The 18,928-nt window shown below is 46.0% G+C and overlaps 3 protein-coding genes across 3 annotated transcripts; 2 read left to right on the plus strand and 1 right to left on the minus strand.

Moving 5' to 3' along the window:
* The first annotated feature begins 1,480 nt into the window (after positions 1-1,480).
* On the plus strand, positions 1,481-3,070 carry LOC112900539 (zinc finger MYM-type protein 1-like). The gene is made up of 3 exons (XM_025969393.1): positions 1,481-1,553; positions 1,630-2,944; positions 3,040-3,070. Exons 1-3 carry the CDS (start codon positions 1,511-1,513, stop codon positions 3,068-3,070), a joined length of 1,389 nt encoding a protein of 462 aa, XP_025825178.1. The 5' UTR covers positions 1,481-1,510.
* Positions 2,953-4,381, plus strand: LOC112899621. The gene is made up of 4 exons (XM_025968160.1): positions 2,953-3,501; positions 3,694-4,058; positions 4,091-4,104; positions 4,189-4,381. The coding sequence occupies exons 1-4, from the start codon at positions 3,150-3,152 to the stop codon at positions 4,202-4,204; spliced, it is 747 nt and encodes a 248-aa protein (XP_025823945.1). The 5' UTR covers positions 2,953-3,149; the 3' UTR covers positions 4,205-4,381.
* Positions 4,382-4,948: 567 nt separating this feature from the next.
* Positions 4,949-7,245, minus strand: LOC112901319 (triacylglycerol lipase 2-like). Its single transcript, XM_025970208.1, has 8 exons — positions 7,015-7,245; positions 6,712-6,819; positions 6,439-6,579; positions 6,080-6,337; positions 5,910-5,950; positions 5,726-5,805; positions 5,538-5,633; positions 4,949-5,449 (listed from the first exon to the last, which is right to left on the minus strand). Exons 1-8 carry the CDS (start codon positions 7,222-7,224, stop codon positions 5,124-5,126), a joined length of 1,260 nt encoding a protein of 419 aa, XP_025825993.1. The 5' UTR covers positions 7,225-7,245; the 3' UTR covers positions 4,949-5,123.
* Positions 7,246-18,928: the final 11,683 nt, after the last annotated feature.

Consider the following 18,928-nt stretch of genomic DNA (forward strand, 5'->3'; position numbering starts at 1 on the left):
GGCATCGCGGGGCATGGTGGGTCGGCCGGAAGCGGCAGACGGACCAGGCTGTTTGCGTCGTCATCTGTGCGGGAGACAAGTAGAGGAAGGGGGGAGGTGTTAAAACTGCTCACCGAGCTCCATTTTGGAGGTCGAAGGCTGTTGAGGGAGACTGTAGGTGCTTAACGATGGGCGGTTGGTAGAGGAGCTTCGGCAGCTGAAATTCGGCCAAATCCGGCTGGGGTGCGCCACAGAACTGGTGGTGGAACTAGTGGCGGAGCCACCAATGTGGTAGGGTATGGCGGTTGCCATACCTACCCACCGAAAAATCTAAAATAGCGATTCGTCACGCAAAATTTTGCCCCCCGCCCGCCCGTGCCCAGCTCCCCCCGCGCGCCGCCCCAGCGCCCCGCCGCCGCGCCCCCTGCTCCCCCCGCGCCGCCGCCCCCTGCTCCTCCCCGGCTCCCCCCGCGCCGCCGCCGCCCCCGGCTCCCCCCGCGCCGCCGCCGCGCGCCCGCCCCCCCCCCCCCCCCCCCCGCACGGCCGCACCACCCCCCCTGCTCTCCCCGCGCCGCCGCCCCCGGCTCCCCCCGCGCTGCCGCTGCGCGCCCGCCCCCTGCCGCCGCGCGCCCGCCCCCTGCCGCCGCCGCTGCCCCGCCCGCGGCCCGCCCCTGCTCCCCCCCGGCCCCCGGCCCCCGCCCCCCCCCCCCCCCCCGCACGGCCGCACCACCGCCCCCTGCTCTCCCCGCGCCGCCGCCCCCGGCTCCCCCCGCGCTGCCGCCGCGCGCCCGCCCCCCTGCCGCCGCCGCTGCCCCGCCCGCGGCCCGCCCCTGCTCCCCCCCGGCCCCCGGCCCCCGCCCCCCCCCCCCGCACGGCCGCACCACCGCCCCCTGCTCTCCCCGCGCCGCCGCCCCCGGCTCCCCCGCGCCGCCGCCACGCGCCCGCCCCCCCCCCCCCCCCCCCCCCCCCCGCACGGCCGCACGGCCGCACCACCGCCCCCTGCTCCTCTGGTCCTCCCCACTTCCACTTTTAAGTATGTTTCTAAGTTTCTTTAGCCCTGTGTGATGTCTGAAACTTTGGCCTGATCCTTGTGCTCTGCTTGTACTAGATATTTTCACCTATCCCAGAACCTAAATTCACCTTTGTCCTGACCCGTCCATCTTCCATCTAGTATCTGTTTCAGAAACCAACACTAATGCTTGTTCTAATCCCCAATCATCTGCCAATCCAAGTCAGGCCAAACCGAGGGGAGCATTCTAGATGCGAATTTCTTAACGTCGTTTTCAGGAAAGTTAGATGCATCTCGGGCTTTTGACCCTGCCATGCATTTCTTTTGAATTATAGGCTAAAGAAGGCCTGCGTGCATTCTAAATTTCTATTGAATAGTGGGCAGGTCTTACAAAGCATGTGCATTATGTTCTTTGATTTTGTTCCGTTAAAAACATTATGTTCCTTGTATACTTAATGAACTTAAATTGCTGTTGATATATTTGGTTTAACAGAATTACAGAAGAAAGAACTCCAGTAAGAGATGGCTGGTAATGGAAAGGGAAAAGGAAAGATATCTCAAAAAGGTATTCTTGTGATTTGCAAAAATTGATTGATTCAATTTACTTTTACATTGACTGATAATTGATTTTATTTTTACAGGTTTAAAAAGCTATTTTGGCACTGGTTCCAGTGGTTCAAGTAGACAACCAAGTACTCGTGGTAGTGGAATTGCTCAACAAGAGGTTGAAGATGGGCAAGATCATTTTGCGCTTGTAACAACCGGTGTAGAAGATGAATTTGCTCAAGCAACAACTGGTGTAGAAGATGAAGTTGCTCAAGCAGAGCTTCAAGAAGGTATAACCGAGTTCAACCCGGACTATATCATATCGGATCCAGGACTTCGTATTTCAATTGATCGTTTTGCCCCTAATATTAGAGATGAAGTTAGAAGGGCTTTTATAGCTAAAGGTCCTTTTCAACCAATGGATCATAAGTTTCCTACCTCGAATGATAGTAGGAGTTTTCAAAAGAAATGGTTTAAGCAATACAATTGGTTGGAATATAGTGTGGAGAAGAATAAAGCTTATTGCTTCTATTGCTATCTTTTTAGACATGATCGAATAGAAGAGAGATTTGGTCATGATGCTTTTACAAAAGCCAGTTTCTCGCAATGGAAGAATGGTTATTTAGCACTTCCAAAACATGTTGGTGGACCTAGTAGCATTCATAACTTTGCAGCAACATCATATCATGATTTTGATAACCAAAGATCAAGTTTAAGAAATAAGGTGTCAACTCATACAAAAGATGCACTGGTCAAATATGAAACCCGAGTGGAAGCTTCCTTGAGTATTGTTGCTTATCTTGCATTGCAAGGTGAGCCGTTTCGGGGGCATGATGAAACTTGTACTTCATTGAATAAGGGCAACTTTTTGGAAATGCTTGATTGGTACAAGGAAAGGAATGAGGAAGTGAAACGTGCCTTTGATGAGTTGTGTCCACAAAATGCAAAAATGACTTCCGACACGATTCAAAAAGACCTTGCAAACTCTTGTGCACAAGCAATCACAAAGGCAATAAAGGAAGAAATGGGGGGTTGTCTATTCTCTATTCTTATTGATGAATCACGTGATATATCTATCAAAGAGCAAATGGCCATAGTTGTTAGATTTGTGAACAAAAAAGGGGAAGTCATAGAAAGATTTTTGGGTATCAAGCATGTCAAGGATACAACATCGGAATCATTGAAGAAAGCATTACTTGAAGTGTTAAATGATCATGGTTTAGTTGTTGCAAATATACGAGGGCAAGGGTATGATGGTGCTTCCAATATGAGAGGAGAATTTAATGGTCTTCAGAAATTGATTAGAGATGAGAACCCTTGTGCTTTCTATATCCATTGTTTTGCTCATCAATTGCAATTGGTAGTTGTTGCTGTCTCAAAATGCGCCTCATCTATTGAAGATTTCTTTGAGTATGTGACACTAATTGTGAGCAGCACTTCCACTTCATGTAAAAGGAAGGATTTATTGCTTGATAGACATCGATTGAATCTCTTGTCTAAATTAGAGAGTGGAGAAATATCATCTGGGAGAGGTAAACAACAAGAAACATCATTGGCAAGACCTGGAGATACAAGATGGGGATCTCATTATAAGACTTTACTTCGTATTGAGTCAATGTGGGATTCAGTAATAGAAGTGCTAGAAATTGTGAATCAAGATGAGCGCAATCCATCTAGGGCAGGAGGATTGGTACAAATAATGGAGTCTTTCAGCTTTGTATTTATTACGAAGATGATGTTACAAATCCTTCGTATTACAAATGAGCTCTCACTCATCTTGCAAAGGAAGGATCAAAATGTTGTTCAAGCTATGTCTTTAATTATTGATGTCACGACACGTTTGAATAATTTGAGAAGTGAAGGTTGGGAACCATTGTTTGAAGAAACAAAAGCCTTCTGCCTTGCAAAATGTATTCCAATACCAAATATGAGTGATCAAGTATCACGATTTGGTCGATCAAGAAAAGGTGGGAGAAACAATATCACTCAAGATTATTATTTTCGTGTTGATATCTTCTATGCTGCAATTGATGCTCTTACCACGGAGTTTGATCACCGCTTTAATGAGCGGTCCTCAGAATTGCTTGTTGGATTTTCTTGTCTTGACCCTAGAGATTCATTCTCTAAGTTTGATGTTGAGAAACTTGCTCGTATTGCAGATATCTATTATGATGACTTCTCTTTTGATGACCGCAAGACCATAAAAGATCAACTTCAAACTTTCATCATTCATGTGCGGCGACTTGAAGAATTCAAAGTTTGTTATGATCTTGCAAGCCTTTCAAAAACAATGGTTAGACTTGAGAGACACATTGTTTTTCCATTGGTTTATCGTCTCATTGAGTTGGCATTGATATTACCGGTGGCGACAGCAACAGTTGAAAGGGCATTCTCAGCTATGAAGATTATTAAAACTGAATTGCGCAACAAGATGACCGATGGGTGGTTAAATGATTTGATGCTGTGTTACATCGAAAGAGAAATATTCAAAGGTCTTGATCTTCAACAAATTAAAAAGGCATTTCAAAAAAAGAAAGATAGGAAAAATGCAATTTCCTAGATCTTAATTGGTATGCATATTCTAGTTTTGTTATGAATTTTTTTCTATACACGTTAAATTAGTTTTGATCACTAACTATGTCTTAAATTTGCAGGTTCATCGTTTATTGATATGTTTATATGGATTGTACTGCTCGCAAGTAATTTTAATGCATCATATAAGAGGTAACATCTATCTCAATGGTGCTTTTGATTTGTGTCTTGCGTTTTAGTTTGTGTCATGCACTCGCGGACTCGCCAAGTCGCCATACCATAAATTTTTTGCTGGCTCCGCCACTGGGTGGAACACCACGGGGATACGGTGGAGGAGGTGGGGTGGCCGTGAGTGAGTGGTATTGGGTGTAGGTGGTGGGCAATGGCCAGGTTTTGGCTAGCAGTGACGAGCTCGGCTTAGCCATGGTGAAAAAGGGAGAGAAAGAAAAGGACAAGTGGTAGGTGATGACGGTTGGGACCACGTGTAAGTGAGAGGGGGAAGATTGGGATGTTACCAGGTGGGTCCCACATGTCACACTAGAAAAAATTACATCATAGACCACTTTGAATTATTTTAAGGGATAATTGTCCGGTCTTCTAGAGTTAGAGTTAGAGGATGTAGTTGTCTGATTTATAAGTTAGAGGGATTTTTTAAATTCGGTTACATGTTACAAGTTAGGAGGGAAAACGGACTTTACTTTTTCTTAAAAAAGAGCAGGGAGTCATGAAACCTATTAAATTTTGGTAAGTCGTTAAATGCGTTTTTGAAGAAATGGTATTAAGAAATACGTACGACTTTTTTTTCCATGGACTACATACGACTTAACTGGCGAGGCAAATTTAGATATTGCGTTGGGATGGAACTTAACTGGAGGAATTCCATTGGGATGAAACTTGACTAGGGAATAATAATATTATACAACGATAATCTGTAGTTATCCTTGTCTGGCTGCCGTTGAACATTAATTCATCAAGTCGTATTTCCCTACCATTATGTTCTGCCCCATTCCCTATCACATCATTTACAATGCTACCATAGCGACGGCCACGGGCGCCGTCATTTCTCCTGGAGCTTGAAGAAGGCCATTAGAGGCGCGTATACCCTTTCCCGGGCGTTGCCGGCCATGACGAAGTCGGCGTGCGCGTAGTCATCCAGGTACTGGACCGTGAGCTTGTCGCCGTCGTGCGACTTGAGCGCCTGGACCAGGTGTTTCACGTCCTGCACGTCCGAGAGGCTGTCCCTGCCGCCGTAGCTGAGGAAGAGCGGGAAGTCGTCGGGGATCGCCGACACGTCGTAGGCCGGCGGCGCCGCCTGTCCGTAGTGCTTCGTGTTGTCCGCGGCGTTGCCGTAGTCGTACTTGGCGATCGTCCCCCGCCGGATCACTGTTGGGACCAAAAGCACATTTCATGAATGAACGATGATGAGTCTTCTTAAAAATATCCTTTTGTTATCCTTGGAGTTGGCACTCACTTTGAGCCAAATGCACCATGTTCTTGGTTGCAGAAGCTTGTGGCTCGTGGGCAAGGAAGACCTGGACAGATGAGTTGTCCAGGCAGCAATTGTCACCTGCCCCAATGTTTTTTTAAACAGGCAAAGTGCGTGAGTTCTATGGCAAATTGGAGGGCAAAAACGAATCGGATGGCTTGCCTATCGATTACCTGTGAACACTGACATCAGATTGTAGCAATTGATCCCCGGCTGCGAGCATACGTCAGTCACTAGTTTGTGAACAGTTTCCCTGAATGCAGGTTTTTTAGCGGTGAATATACTAGGAAGAAAATTTCTGTCCTCCTGAGCAACCGGCCATGTGAAGCTAGCAGCGTGAAATTAAAGGATTATTACCCTGTCGGGTCGAACTCGTTCAGCCCCAGCCAGTACAGAGCCTGCAAAGAACAAGGAACACACAAGAGAATGCATCGGTAAATGTAATCAGTGGATCATTGCCACTTCACGATCTGTCATTGTCATCGGGGGTGTCGTCAGCTCTCTGTCCGGCCTTTAATTAAGCTTACCTCGCCGAGGAAGACGTCGGCGCCCCCCCGCGCGAGCGGCGAGGAGACCTTGTCGAGGTAGGCGATGGGGCTGAGCAGCCCCGCGGAGCGCAGCATCCCCAGCTGCTGCTGCTCGCTGATCGCCGCGAACGCGATCAGAGTCCCCAGCGAGTGGCCGACGTAGTGCATCCTCTGCCCGCCGGAGTGCGCGTAGACGTACTGCACCACCGCCGGCAGGTCGCTGCTGGCGAGCTCGTCCCAAGACCAGTCCCAGTACGCCTGCAGGAGCCAATAAGGCACGATCGAATTAGATCATTAGGACCAGACCTAGTGATCCTTGTCAAGATCACACGATCATCCGATGGGGCGGAGGAGCGCACCGGGTCGCCGGTGGACAGCGTGGTATGGCCGCGGCTGTAGACGGTGCCACGGCTGTTGGCGATCCACACGTCGTAGCCGCCGTCCGCCAGGATGTAGCCCAGGGACTCGGCGGGGGAGTTCATCAGCCACGTCACGCCGTCCTGCGCGCCAGAATTTGGAATCTCTCATTTTGTACGGTGGCAACATCCATTTCGCTTCTTGGCCAGTTACTACTACTTTTTTACCGAAACGTTTTCACCCAGATTATAGTACTAAAAGGATGGAGTTTTTACCATGAACAGCCCGTGCTGCAGCAGCACCGGGACATTGCCGGCCGCCGATTGGCCGCGGCCGCCCGGGATCCGCTGCAAGCTCAGGATGTACCCGTCGGCGGTGGTCACCTGCGCATTTACCAGTTATTACAGTCGCTCAGCATATTGTACAGTACAGTAGGAGTAATTCCTAATCTGTCTCCTGGCAAACAGTTAATCTTCTGATAGTAGTAACAGTTTATCATGGCCTCTTAAAAAGAACATTTGCACAGTGGTACGATGCTCGATCTGCGACGAAGTTAACATCTGGTTTCTTTCACTTACGGTGTGCTCCTCGCACTTGTACCCGAACGGCTCCACCCTGGACTGGCACGTGCCGTTGGCCGCTGCCGCACGTGGCGCGTCTGGATCTGGCCGCGCGGCTGCCACAAGGACGGCAACTGCGCCCACGCAGAGCAGAATCGTCAAGCTCGCCACAGCAACGGTGCTGCTGCTCCTGCTTCTTCCTCCTGACGACATTGCCGGTCCAAACATGCTGATCGTTGTTCTTGGGTTCTTGCAAAGGTTACTGGATGAAAAATTCCTGTACTTTGTGCTCGTCTTTTATACTGCTTCGATCGGCTGAGGGTTTTATTTTACTTGATTATCGTGTCATTTTCTGCTCGGACCAAACGACGCCGGGGCGTGTGTGTGAATTAGTTTGAACCGATGCAATCTGTATTGTCTAGTCATGTTTCCAACTGACCTCTCGCTCTGGCTATTGTCACTGGCAGAGACAGGACAAGGCGTCGATGATTGCAACGATGGACGCGAGCCAATGGGCGTTCCGGTTTTACGTGAAGGCCAGGTTGGTTATTGCTTGTTTGGCCGCCTCAGTTACGGCGTCGTGATGCGTACGCAGCTCCGAGGTTTAACTCCGACGACGGCGACGGGATTCACACGTCCGTGGCGCAGGACGACGTCTGCCGCACGCACAAGACCACCCAAAGTCATGTGTGAGTAGCTACTATTATATAGCCGGTCGGGTCTTAATTTCTTTGGTACGTGGGTCGTAATCTGTCTGTCTCGGTAAATGTTACTTGAACTGTGCATTTAAAAGTTTAAGTTGGTGACGTGTAGAAAATTGATTTAAGGATCAACAAAATATGATCAGTATTAATAACCGTGACTAAAACTTCTCTGGATATTAGTTCCGGTTGATAACACCTATCGGTACTAATAAAGATTCTTTACCGGTTGGGGTTATCAATCAGGACTAAGGGTTCGATCTTCCACGGCTTAGTTTAAAAATAAAGTATTTATCTAGAATCACATGTGCTGTATATGTGGGATGATAAGAAAGCTATGCGTGATATAAGAGTTGGAAAAAATGGGACTAAAATAACTATCCAACCGGGACTAAATCCGGTTTCTCTAGCAGTGGTTTTGATGAGGATTAACTTGTTTGCTTGGGTGTGATTAGATGTAGAGAGTGCATGCTTGTTTCTAAATATTAGTTAAAGGAAACCGTTTTATTACTTGGACAAAGTATGTATAAATGATAAAGAGTTGAGAATCTCACCTCATCTTAAAGGACTAATTAAATACATGAATAGTGGTGTTTCAAATTCATGCAAGTTTTATATTTTAATATTGGATCTCTACATCTTCCTCTTTAAATTTAAAATTTAAGATGTTATCTCTGCAACCTCTAAATTTCGACGATATGAAGTAATGGACTGACACTAGTGGAAATTAATACTTCAGTGACGAGCGACTTTCGTCACTGTAAAGGCCAATCGTCATAAAATGAGTTATGTGATGAATTTGTGATGAAAATGACTTCGTCAAAGAACTCGCTCAAGTTAGTTCTACCATGATGAAATTCCCAAAAACGTCACAGAACGGTTTGAAAAAAAAATTATCATGGAAGGATATTGACGCGTCGCAAAACGTCACAAAACAACTGGATCCACGTGTTCCAGTCCACGCTGGCAACTGACATGGCGCTGTCCACGCTGGCAAGTGACGTGGCCAAACACGCTGGCATGCCACGGGGCTTCATCCATGATGGCAAGTGACATGTCGGGCAGCATGTGCAGCAAAGGGGACAGACACGTGGCGAGCAAGCGTAAGGCCACATGGCGCGCTAGCATTATGCCATGTGTCATAATTTTGTCCACCCACGTGTCCTTGCCTCGTTTGGACATGTGTCATCTTGTGTTCTGTCCACGTGTCATCTCAATAAGTGGCCACATGTCATGATTTGGTTTGTCCATGGCACTTCTCTGGTTCGTCCACGTGTCGTTTTACTGTTTGCCCACGTGTCCTTTTCTGATTCTGCCACATGTCGGTTTCTGTTTGTCCACGTGTCAATTCCCGATGCTGCCACGTGTCTATTTCCGGTTTGCCCACGTGTCCTTTCACGGTGCTGCCATGTGTCTATTTCTGGCTTGGCCACGTGTCCTTTCCTGGTTCGCCCACGTGTCTGTTTCCTATTTGCCCACGTGTCCTTCCCTGGTTCTGCCATGTATCTTTTTACTATTTGCCTGTGTGTCTTTTCCCGGTTCGCCCACATGTCCTTTCCTTATTCTGCCATGTGTCGATTTCTGGTTTGTCCATATCTCCTTTCCTGGTTCTGCCAAGTGTTGTTTTCCTATTTGCCCACATGTCCTTTCCTGGTTCGCCCACGTGTCAGTTTTCTATTTGCCCACATGTCGGTTTTATGTTGGCCCACGTGTCCTTTTCTAGCTCGCCCGCCCGTCATTTTTCAATTTTCCCACGTGTTATGCCCATGTTGGGCCACGTGGCGACAATGTGAATGGTTTAGATGTTGTAGCTGAAGACGATGATGATGATCTATAGGATTTGTATTGCTTCCAGCCGTGTGTGTTGTGTTGTTGCCTGTTATTGGACATACTAGTCGTTAATTATGGTTATGCTGTTGTATTGGAATTCATGTAATAATGTTGAATTTTTTGTGATGATGACTATTTTGCTATTATGCCTGATGTGTTGAAGTTTGTACTTTAATTTGAAGGTAACATAAGATCTTCATTAAACATATATATATTTACATTGGCAACAAGTACCTCACATGAAGCACAAGCAATAGAAAAGCAATACCCATTACACTAATTCACTCTAGACCTAAACGAACACAAAAGCAACCAGTGCTGGACTTCGTCAACCGTACCAAAATCAACAGAAAAGCAACCAGTCCTAGCAACCTAGAATCCAAAATACTTGAGGAGCTGATCGACTTCATTTCAAATCCTACAGTCCTTGTTGCAACACAAAACCAATTGTTCTTCGCTGATCCATTCATTGACCACATGACAGGCGCACTTGCCGCATGGAAGATCGCCACGCGGCACCGGCGGTGGCTGCTGCTAATGCGATTCAAGATACTCCGAGGGTAACGTTTGAAAGATGGCATGATAGGCCTTTTCGCGGCAAAGCTGACTCCCTTGGTTGCTCAACATTATTGGTCCGCCGCCGCCGCCGCTTCTTCCTCACCCTCGACCTGTCTTATCTACCGCCTTGCAGCATCATCGTCGTTGGCGCCGGCATTGGCCCTGTACAGGAGGACGGCAGCCATATAGGCCGCCACATTGTGCCCTTCCGCGGTGGCGCGGGTGAGCTCGACGATGCATGGCCGGGCCATGGGCTTCCCTTCACCAAAGATGACTCTCAACCCGGTGATGAAGCAGGCCTCCGGGTTGCCGATTTGGATCAGGCGAGCAAGGAGGGCGTTGTAGCCATCGGGGTCGTTTCACTCCATGTGGTCGGTGAACCGCTATATTGCGAAGCGCCGGCCGACGGCAGGGTGGCGGCACACAGGGCGCATAAAATAGGCCCAGGTCTTATTATCTGCAGGCACCACCATGACATGTGCCCACGATGTGGACACGCTGAACCGGGCAAGCAACACGTAGACCCACCGAATGGGACGCGCATTAACACGTGTTAGCCACAACACCCTGCTGGCCCGCACTCGTACACGTGGACGGCCGGGTCCCACCTCACCAGTGGAACCCGTTTTGACATATTTGACCCAGAACCCTGACACATGGAGCTTGGGGTCCTAGTCAGCACACGTGCCTGCCACGTAGACATCTTGGACCAGTCAATCGGGACCTACAGTTACACATGTTAGGCATGTCAGCCTACTGGCCCGCACATGTACACGTGGACGGCCGGATCCCATCTCACCAGTGGGCCCCCACTTTGACATATTTGACCTAGAACCCTAACACGTGGACCTTTGGGTCCCAGTCAGCACGTGGCTGCCATGTAGACATCTTGCACCAGTCAACCGAGACCTACAGTTACATGTGCTAGCCACGTCGGTTGCTGGCCTTACCTCGTACATGTGGACGGCCGGATCCCACTTCTCCGGTTGACCCTGCGTCAAACCCTGACACACGGACCTTCGGGTCCCGGTCAGCGCACAGGGCTGCCAGATAGATATGTTGGACTAGTCAGTTGGGACCTACAGTTACACGTGTTAGCCACGTCGGCCTGCTGGGCCCGCACTCGTATACGTGGATGCCCGGGTCACACCTCTCCAATGGACCTGGGTTGATATAGTTGACCCACAAGCGTGGACGTGGACCGGCAGGTCCAGTTCACTACACATGGCAGCCACATAGACACGCTGGATCCTCTGTCATCACATGTGGCCTATGGGTCCTATCGCTTCATGTGGCTCACCAGTTCTGCGACAAGTCAAGGTCATCACAGGTACAAGGAGTTGATGGTGCACCATTTTTTAGCGATATGAGATGTTGTTCTGTGATGCGCGTTTTAGTTTCATCGTAGTTCTGTAGGGGCTGAGGGCTGCCGCCGATGACCTACGATGAAACTGGGATTTTTGTCATGGATGTAGTATGTTCAATGATGAAGTTTCAAACGTCACGCGGAGAAACGCCATGGAAGCTACTATTTCTACTAGTGTGATTTTGTATTTTTATAAAAAAATAAAAAAATTGTAATTTCTTTTGGACCAAACAACAGCAACACTACCGCTAGCTGAGTAGACTAGCACCGGTGGGGATAAGCTAATATTCCTACTGGACAGATAACACGACTGGTCAATATTCTAAAAATAAAGGCATCAATATGATCGGATCCCTACCGATGCTAGGATAACGCAGCCTTGTATAAGGGCCTGACATAGATAGTTAATTATGCGTGACGGCTTTTTACTCTGGATAGATAATAAAGTTCCTCATTCGTGCCACTCTTGTAGTGCTTCGGGAAACCACTACGAACAGGGGTGAAGCTACACTATAATTAGGGGGTGCTAGGCACCCACAAAAATAAACAAAACTAGTGATTAAGTCTTATTTTTCACCATATATGCAACCTCCAGTAAGTTTGGAATAAAGTAAATGTATTCAAGCATGCTACTGATGCTTCCATACTTAAATCTTTTTATCATGTATTGTTCTAATGTTGAGAAAATCATAATAAATTTTGAATAATTTTATAGTACTATTTTGTCTTAGGATTTGATTTAAACTTGAAATTTGAATTTAATTCAAATAACTTAGCTTTTGCTTTCAAAAATTTATGAAAAATTTATAGCAAGCTCATCTAATAGAGGTGAACACGCTTATAAAAATTCAATGCCGGAACCTCTGTAGCTTTCAAACTAAAAATAAAACTTGTTATCTTAAGTTTGAATTTGTCCATTTTTATACTACTATTTTGTTAGGTTTAAAAATATGAAAAATCAACACAAGTCTTGTATTAGCTTCAGATGTGCGTAGTTAAATTCCTAACCTCAGTACTCCTATGCTTAAAGCTATAGAAATTAATTATGATGTTAGTAAAATTAATTTGTTTAATGTACCATAAGTAGGTTGAAATTCTGGAATTCAAACCTTTGCTTTGTGATGCTTTCAATATAAGTTGTCGGATTGCAACTTTATCGTGAAGTGAACTTATTAACTTAATAATCACTGAATTCAAATCATTGCATATCATGTAGAATCAACGACACTTGAAGACGGAACCTACGTGTTGGTCCTAGATCCTGAGCAAGGTATTTCTGACGACCAAGTGAACATCGCCGAAGGTTACTGAAACCCCGAACCAAAGTTCGGAACTTATTGACATTCCTAACCCCAGCCCCACCCACGAAGGCAAGCCCCGGTGCATAACCTAGTATTTTAAATTATGCACTTATATTACTATATATATATATCTTGTGCATTAAGTGTTAGGAGTTGTTATGAAACCCTAGTTGCATGAGACCTAAGAACCTATGTAATGTTTTTCTAGTCCTTATCGAGTAGATGCTCTGCTAATAGGACCGGCAGAAGTCGAGTGATTTCCTATCACTCGCGCGATATAGGAGTTGACTGTTTACTATTTTGCAATGACTATAAGGATCACGGACGGGATTATGTGCAGTACCAGGATTTGGAATGGTACCCGTCTGTGTTGATTTAAGTTTGATAAGGTCGCAGTGTGTGGTAGTGGTGGTCAAGTGTTTGAAAGTACTAGCCACATACCGTAAATATGGTACGCGGTAAGCCTAGTACCTGATTGGCCCGGCAAGTGGACTTACCCCACCCCTTGAATTTTAGTTTTTGTTGTACACACACACCAACGTGTGGGAGTATGTTCTGCATAGCAGACAGGAGTACGGTTATACAGTCGCGCTGTAGATGTACGTCCTGCATATTGAATGTGCGTACGGTCCTGCAGTCGCTTGTGGTGGCCCTGATCCATGAACCCGAATATGAGGGGAATGGTTGCCCGGAAAGGAAAGTTTCCGAGCGTGTGAGTTAGGATCCCTTGCTAGGTTATGAAATTCAATTCAGAATCATCCGTTTCTCACGGAGATTGAGACTACTTGATATTTCTGCCATATAGAGTAATAACAGTAACAGTTAATGGAATAATTTTGATGGGTGCTTAATATCTACCTTGCTAGACTACTATAGGTACTTACCTAGAATGATTAAAAGAAAATAGAATCTGAAAGTTAAAATATGAAAGTAAGGACATACTCTTTGTTGCTTTTCAGTAAAAGAAAACTAGAGCCGTTCAACCTATCATGGTCGAGTTATGGGCTAAGTATACCCAAAGGTCGGGTAAGCCTTGCTGAGTATTAGTATACTCAGCCTTGCTAGTAATATGGTTTTCAGGTATGTCGTTCGTGACTCAAGAAGATAGCCTGACTTGACCTAGCAATGTTCCTCTTGGCTGGTCCGTGGAATGGGACCCGTCCCCGGCCGGCAGTGACCCTTCGATGTGACGCCCTGCTCTGGGCTAAGTATGGTGCCTTCTTTGCGCGAGTAGTCGCGTTGTTATATCTTTTTCGTTGCCCCCTCTAAACAATATCAGTTAAAACTTGAAGTTTCGAATAATGCTTGTATAATTTTGTATTAGCTAGGCTGAAACAAAAACCCTATGTAATAATGTTTAATTATCCTGTGGTGTAAACTTTGCGAGCTGTTGTAAGGCTGGACTCGCCTTCGTGTGAGGTAAACCTACATCGATCCTGCGTAACCGTGGTTGAATTGGGCGGTGACCTGACAGACCAATGGATTGTTCCATTTGAAGTGCGTTGAGACTCTGTCGCTTGTATAACGATGGTCTACGTACTTGAATCGGAATAATTCAGGCAGTTCTGCCACAGCTGGTATCAGAGCTGTAGGTTTACGCTTACAGATTGCAGCAGCTCTTAAAAATATTTTTAGAATAAAAATATGTTTGACAAAAGAGTTTACAAATTACGTTGGACTCGTTAAGGTTTGTGCTTAGATCGTAAAGCCCTAAGGGTTTATATGGGATATATCAGGTAGCTACTAATATATATAGTACTACTCTAACTTCCAGCACTACATTTCTGTAACAACTTACTTTCAAGCACAATCAACCTTATATTCTGTAACGACGTATTCGACGTAGAGGTAAGAAGGTAAGGATCCTCAGCCAACTAAGAGAGCTTGGCCTTCCCGTCGGTGATGCGAACCGAACGCTGTTTCTCAAGCAGTGGCTTACTAGAGATGCTGCCAATATATCAACAATAAGTTGGTCATATTGGGAGTACATGGTTAGGCACAGGGTATGGTGATCGCAGTTCATACCCCCATTTTATATGGTACCCCCGTGAATACATTGCAGATGTAATGTATGTTAACATCGTCCGTGCGATGGAAATTGTACGGATACTGTTTCTATAGTGAACAATAATGTTTGGGGACGCTTTCATGACGTGCTGGCATGAAAGGTTCACGATATAAAACTGTGATTTTCTGCAGGTACATTAACCACGATTAATAGGTTATGACGGATAGGACTGATCGACTAGTTATTATAGAGAGAGACGTATGTATTGTGCCACTAAAATTAACCACGTAAGTCCAAAGATATTTGGTAGGTTTTTTTTGGTTGTGAGGTTGAATAATACGTGCATGCATAATCCATGATCAAACAAAGTGAATGTATTGAATGTGTTGTTCTTTTAAGGACATATAGAGTGTTGTCTAACTCCAGTGCAGTTTCAATAGGATTCTTGTGGCAGCCTTAGTTGAGTTCTCGGTAGGGTAATCGCCTTCCGGCCATTCCATGCCTCTAATTCACCTTTATTGCCCAGTCTATTCAACTCTTTGTTGAAAACCTTCAAATCTCACCATTTGAATTCTTGCTTCAGATGGCAGAATTTCCAAAGATCTTTTGGGATCACGAGGGACATGCTCATACCAATGCCTTGCATTGGGAGGGTTTTCCACGTCTTTTGTGGGAGTCACTTCAGTTATTTTTGTGGCAGAACCAACCTGAATTATACCGGCTCAAGTACGCGAGTCCACTCCAGAGGGCTCCAACGTACTTCAAACGGTATAATCCCTTGGCCTGTCAGGTAGCGTCCCGATAAACCACCGATACAGGATCAAATAACGTTACCTTACACGAAGGTGAGTCCCGAGATACAGCCACCATCATATTTTGCATCACAGGGAAATTACATTACAAGAGTTTCCAAAAGTAGTACAAAGTTCCACACTTAGTAAAGTTATTACAAAGTTTGCAGATATAGCAAAGGTTCCAAACTAAGAGTCATTATTACAAATAGGTTTTAAAGTTCAAGTTCAAGCAGCGGAATTCAAAGTACGATAACTATACACGTCGCCAGTAGGGACGTCATGCTAAGCCATGGCATAACATCACTCGTTATGATTAGTGTTGGCCGGGGACGGGTCCCACTCCACGGACCAACCATCAGGCAAAGCATAAGGCCAAGGCATGGGGTAAGTAGGGTCTTCAGAGACATTACCTGAAATAAAATTACATTGCAAGGCTGAGTACTCTAATACTTAGCAAGGCTTACCCGGAATTAGGGTATACTTAGCCCATAACTAGACCATGAAGGCTTTAATAGGGTTTTGAGTCCTGTCTCAGCTGAAAAGCAACAAAGAGTAGATCCTTAATTTCATATTTTAGCTTTCAGTTTCTAGTTCCTTTAATCATTCTAGGTAAGCACCTGTAACTACTCAAGCAAGGTAGAGTCTCTTGAAAGCATACATCAGTATTACTCCTCATAAGATTTCCCTTGTTACTCTATGTGGCAAAAGAGTTAAGCAGTCTCAATCTTCGTGAGAAACGAACGATTCTGAATCGAATTTCAACCCTTGCAAGGTAAACCTAACTCACACGCTTGGAACATCCAATGATAGTTCTGAAGCAACCGTTTGCCTTTCATTCCGGGTCGTGGAACAAAGTCACCACAAGCGACTGCTGGACCATACACACATCCAATGTGTAGGACATACGTCTGTAGCACGACTACATGACCGTATTCCCGTCTGCTCTGCAGAACGTACTCCCACAGTCGGTGTGTGTAAACATAAAATAAAAGTCGAGTGGTGGGGGACGAGCCCACTTGCCGGGCTAATTGGTTACTAGGCTTACCGCTTACCATATTTCGCGGCATGTGGCTAGTACTTTCAAACGCTTAACTACCACTACCACACACTGCAACCTTAACCAAAATTATCAACACAGATGGGGTATCCTTTCTTTCCAAGATACTACACATAACCCCGTCCATCATCCTTATAGTGATTGCAGAATTGTAATCAATCAATTCCTATATCACGCGAGTGATAGGGAATCACTCGACTTCTACCGGTCCTATTAGCATAGCACTAGTTGGACTCAGCTTCTAATATTCAGTACATTGGTTCCTAGGGAGATGCATCTACGGTTTCCAGACAACTTCTAAGAACTTAATGCACACGTATATATAAATATATAAAGGTAAATTGCAGTGTGAATAAGATACTGGGTTTATGTTTGGGGCTTGCCTTTACTGGCAGGGCTGGGGTCAGAAGTGATAATAAATTCTTCCGAACTCGGGTTCGGGGCCTCAGTTATCTCTCCGCTAATGTTCCCGGCATCTTCAGAGACTTCCACTTCGGGTTCTGGGAGAATCTGATAATCACCGTCGGCGAGAAACATCGAGTCTACATGTGATGTAAATGATGCAGTTTAGAAAATGCATAGATTGTTACTTTACTTCACGATAAAGTTGCAATCCAACGAACTAAACATTACATACTAGCAAACAACACAAATTTCCCTTACTGGGCAGTCATTTATCGGGTATTAATCTATTTACTTAGTTACATTAAGTAGCATGGGTGGTAATCCTAAGTATTTCACTAACTGCATAAAGTAACCTGTCTGGTTATTTTCAACAATTAAGTTAATTATATTAAACATCTTTATTTAATTGATCTAGCTAATTATCATTAATAACCTTAGGTTATTATTTAATATGGACCTATTCATCAAGTTCCATTTATTTTTAGTGGTTCTACATTTGATCATAGGTTGAGACTTGGTGGTCATGCTACACTACTCAAAAGAAATTTCTCAAATTATTTTCATAAATTTTTATGGACTAGAGCTATGGTTCATGAATTTTTCTTTGAACCTATTCTTAAAATCACTATTGGAGTTATACTTAGGTTCTGACTCTCAAAGTTTTATTTTAGATTCAGCATACTGAAACAAAGTTAAGGTGAAATTTTCAGCCTTAATCATGAAAGAAAACATCTAGAATTAAATTATAAGTCTTCTATCAACATATAACAAAAGGACTCAAATTTCTAAGCAAAAGAGCAGTAAAGAACTCAAGATTTTTACACAGAGCTATACATAGCACATACAATCTAAGTTCCAAAATTCAGCTACAGCACATGTATATATCATGAGATACAAATAAAATACTCATTTCCTAGTATTTAATCCACATCAGAAAATATACCCATATAGCTTAAACTTACTATACAAAAGTAGTTGAATTTAACTTAAGGATTCCAACAAAACTAGTTTGGTATTTTTCTGAATTTTCTACAGTTTTCTATGCATTTTTGAATTTCACAGCTTTTGAATTGGGGGGGCTCTGGAAATTTACAAGGACACCCTTAGCACTTTTGAAATCTTTGCACATATGCCCTTAGCTCGTCGGGGAAGAAGGGCAGGGGTGGTGCCGGCCAAATTCCGGCGAGGGGACGGTAGGGGGTGGAGGAAGGGGTGGTCAGCGAGCACCAGGAGGTCAAGGCGCACCTTCTGTAGGTCTTGGGAAGGGGAGAGGATGGCCGGAAGGGGCGTCCCCACGGCGGCGGAAGGGTGCTCGTCGGCGAGGGGATTCCCGGTGAGGAGGAGGACCAAGCTTGGGCTTGAGAGCTGCAGCAGGACAAGAGGAAGCTAATGGAGTAGTCGAATTGGACGGAGGAGGGGCGGAGATAAGGGCTCGACGGTGGTCAGGAGCTTACCGGCGAAAGGAGAAGGGCGGCGAGGTAGCTCCGGTGGAGGTCCGGCCACGGGGAGTGGCTGGTGAGCGTCAGTGGGGTACGGGGAACTTCCTAGGGGGTTGTGGTGGGCAATGGGAGGCTCGAGGTGGGGGCTCCGCGGCGACCAGTAGCTCGCCGGCGAAGAGGAAGGAGGCGGCAGTGGGTTTTGAACTCTGGGCAAATGGAGGACGCGCGAGCGAGTGGAACAGAAGGAGCGGGAGCTAGTGCTACTCTTGAACCGGAGCAGTGAGAGCGAGGGGGCATGCACGGGCAGTGCCACGGCGGTGGCAGAGCCGCGGGACGGCATGGCGCACGCGCAAGAGGTACAGGGAGGAGAAGCTAGAGCGGCGCTCGGGTTGGGGGCGACGCGTGGAGTAGCTAGGAGCTGGAGGTGGCGCCGGGGAGCGACCGAGGCTCAGCACATGGCCGGAGAAGCGGTG

The sequence above is a fragment of the Panicum hallii genome, chromosome 7, assembly GCF_002211085.1.
Source record: "Panicum hallii strain FIL2 chromosome 7, PHallii_v3.1, whole genome shotgun sequence".
Taxonomy (NCBI): domain Eukaryota; kingdom Viridiplantae; phylum Streptophyta; class Magnoliopsida; order Poales; family Poaceae; genus Panicum; species Panicum hallii.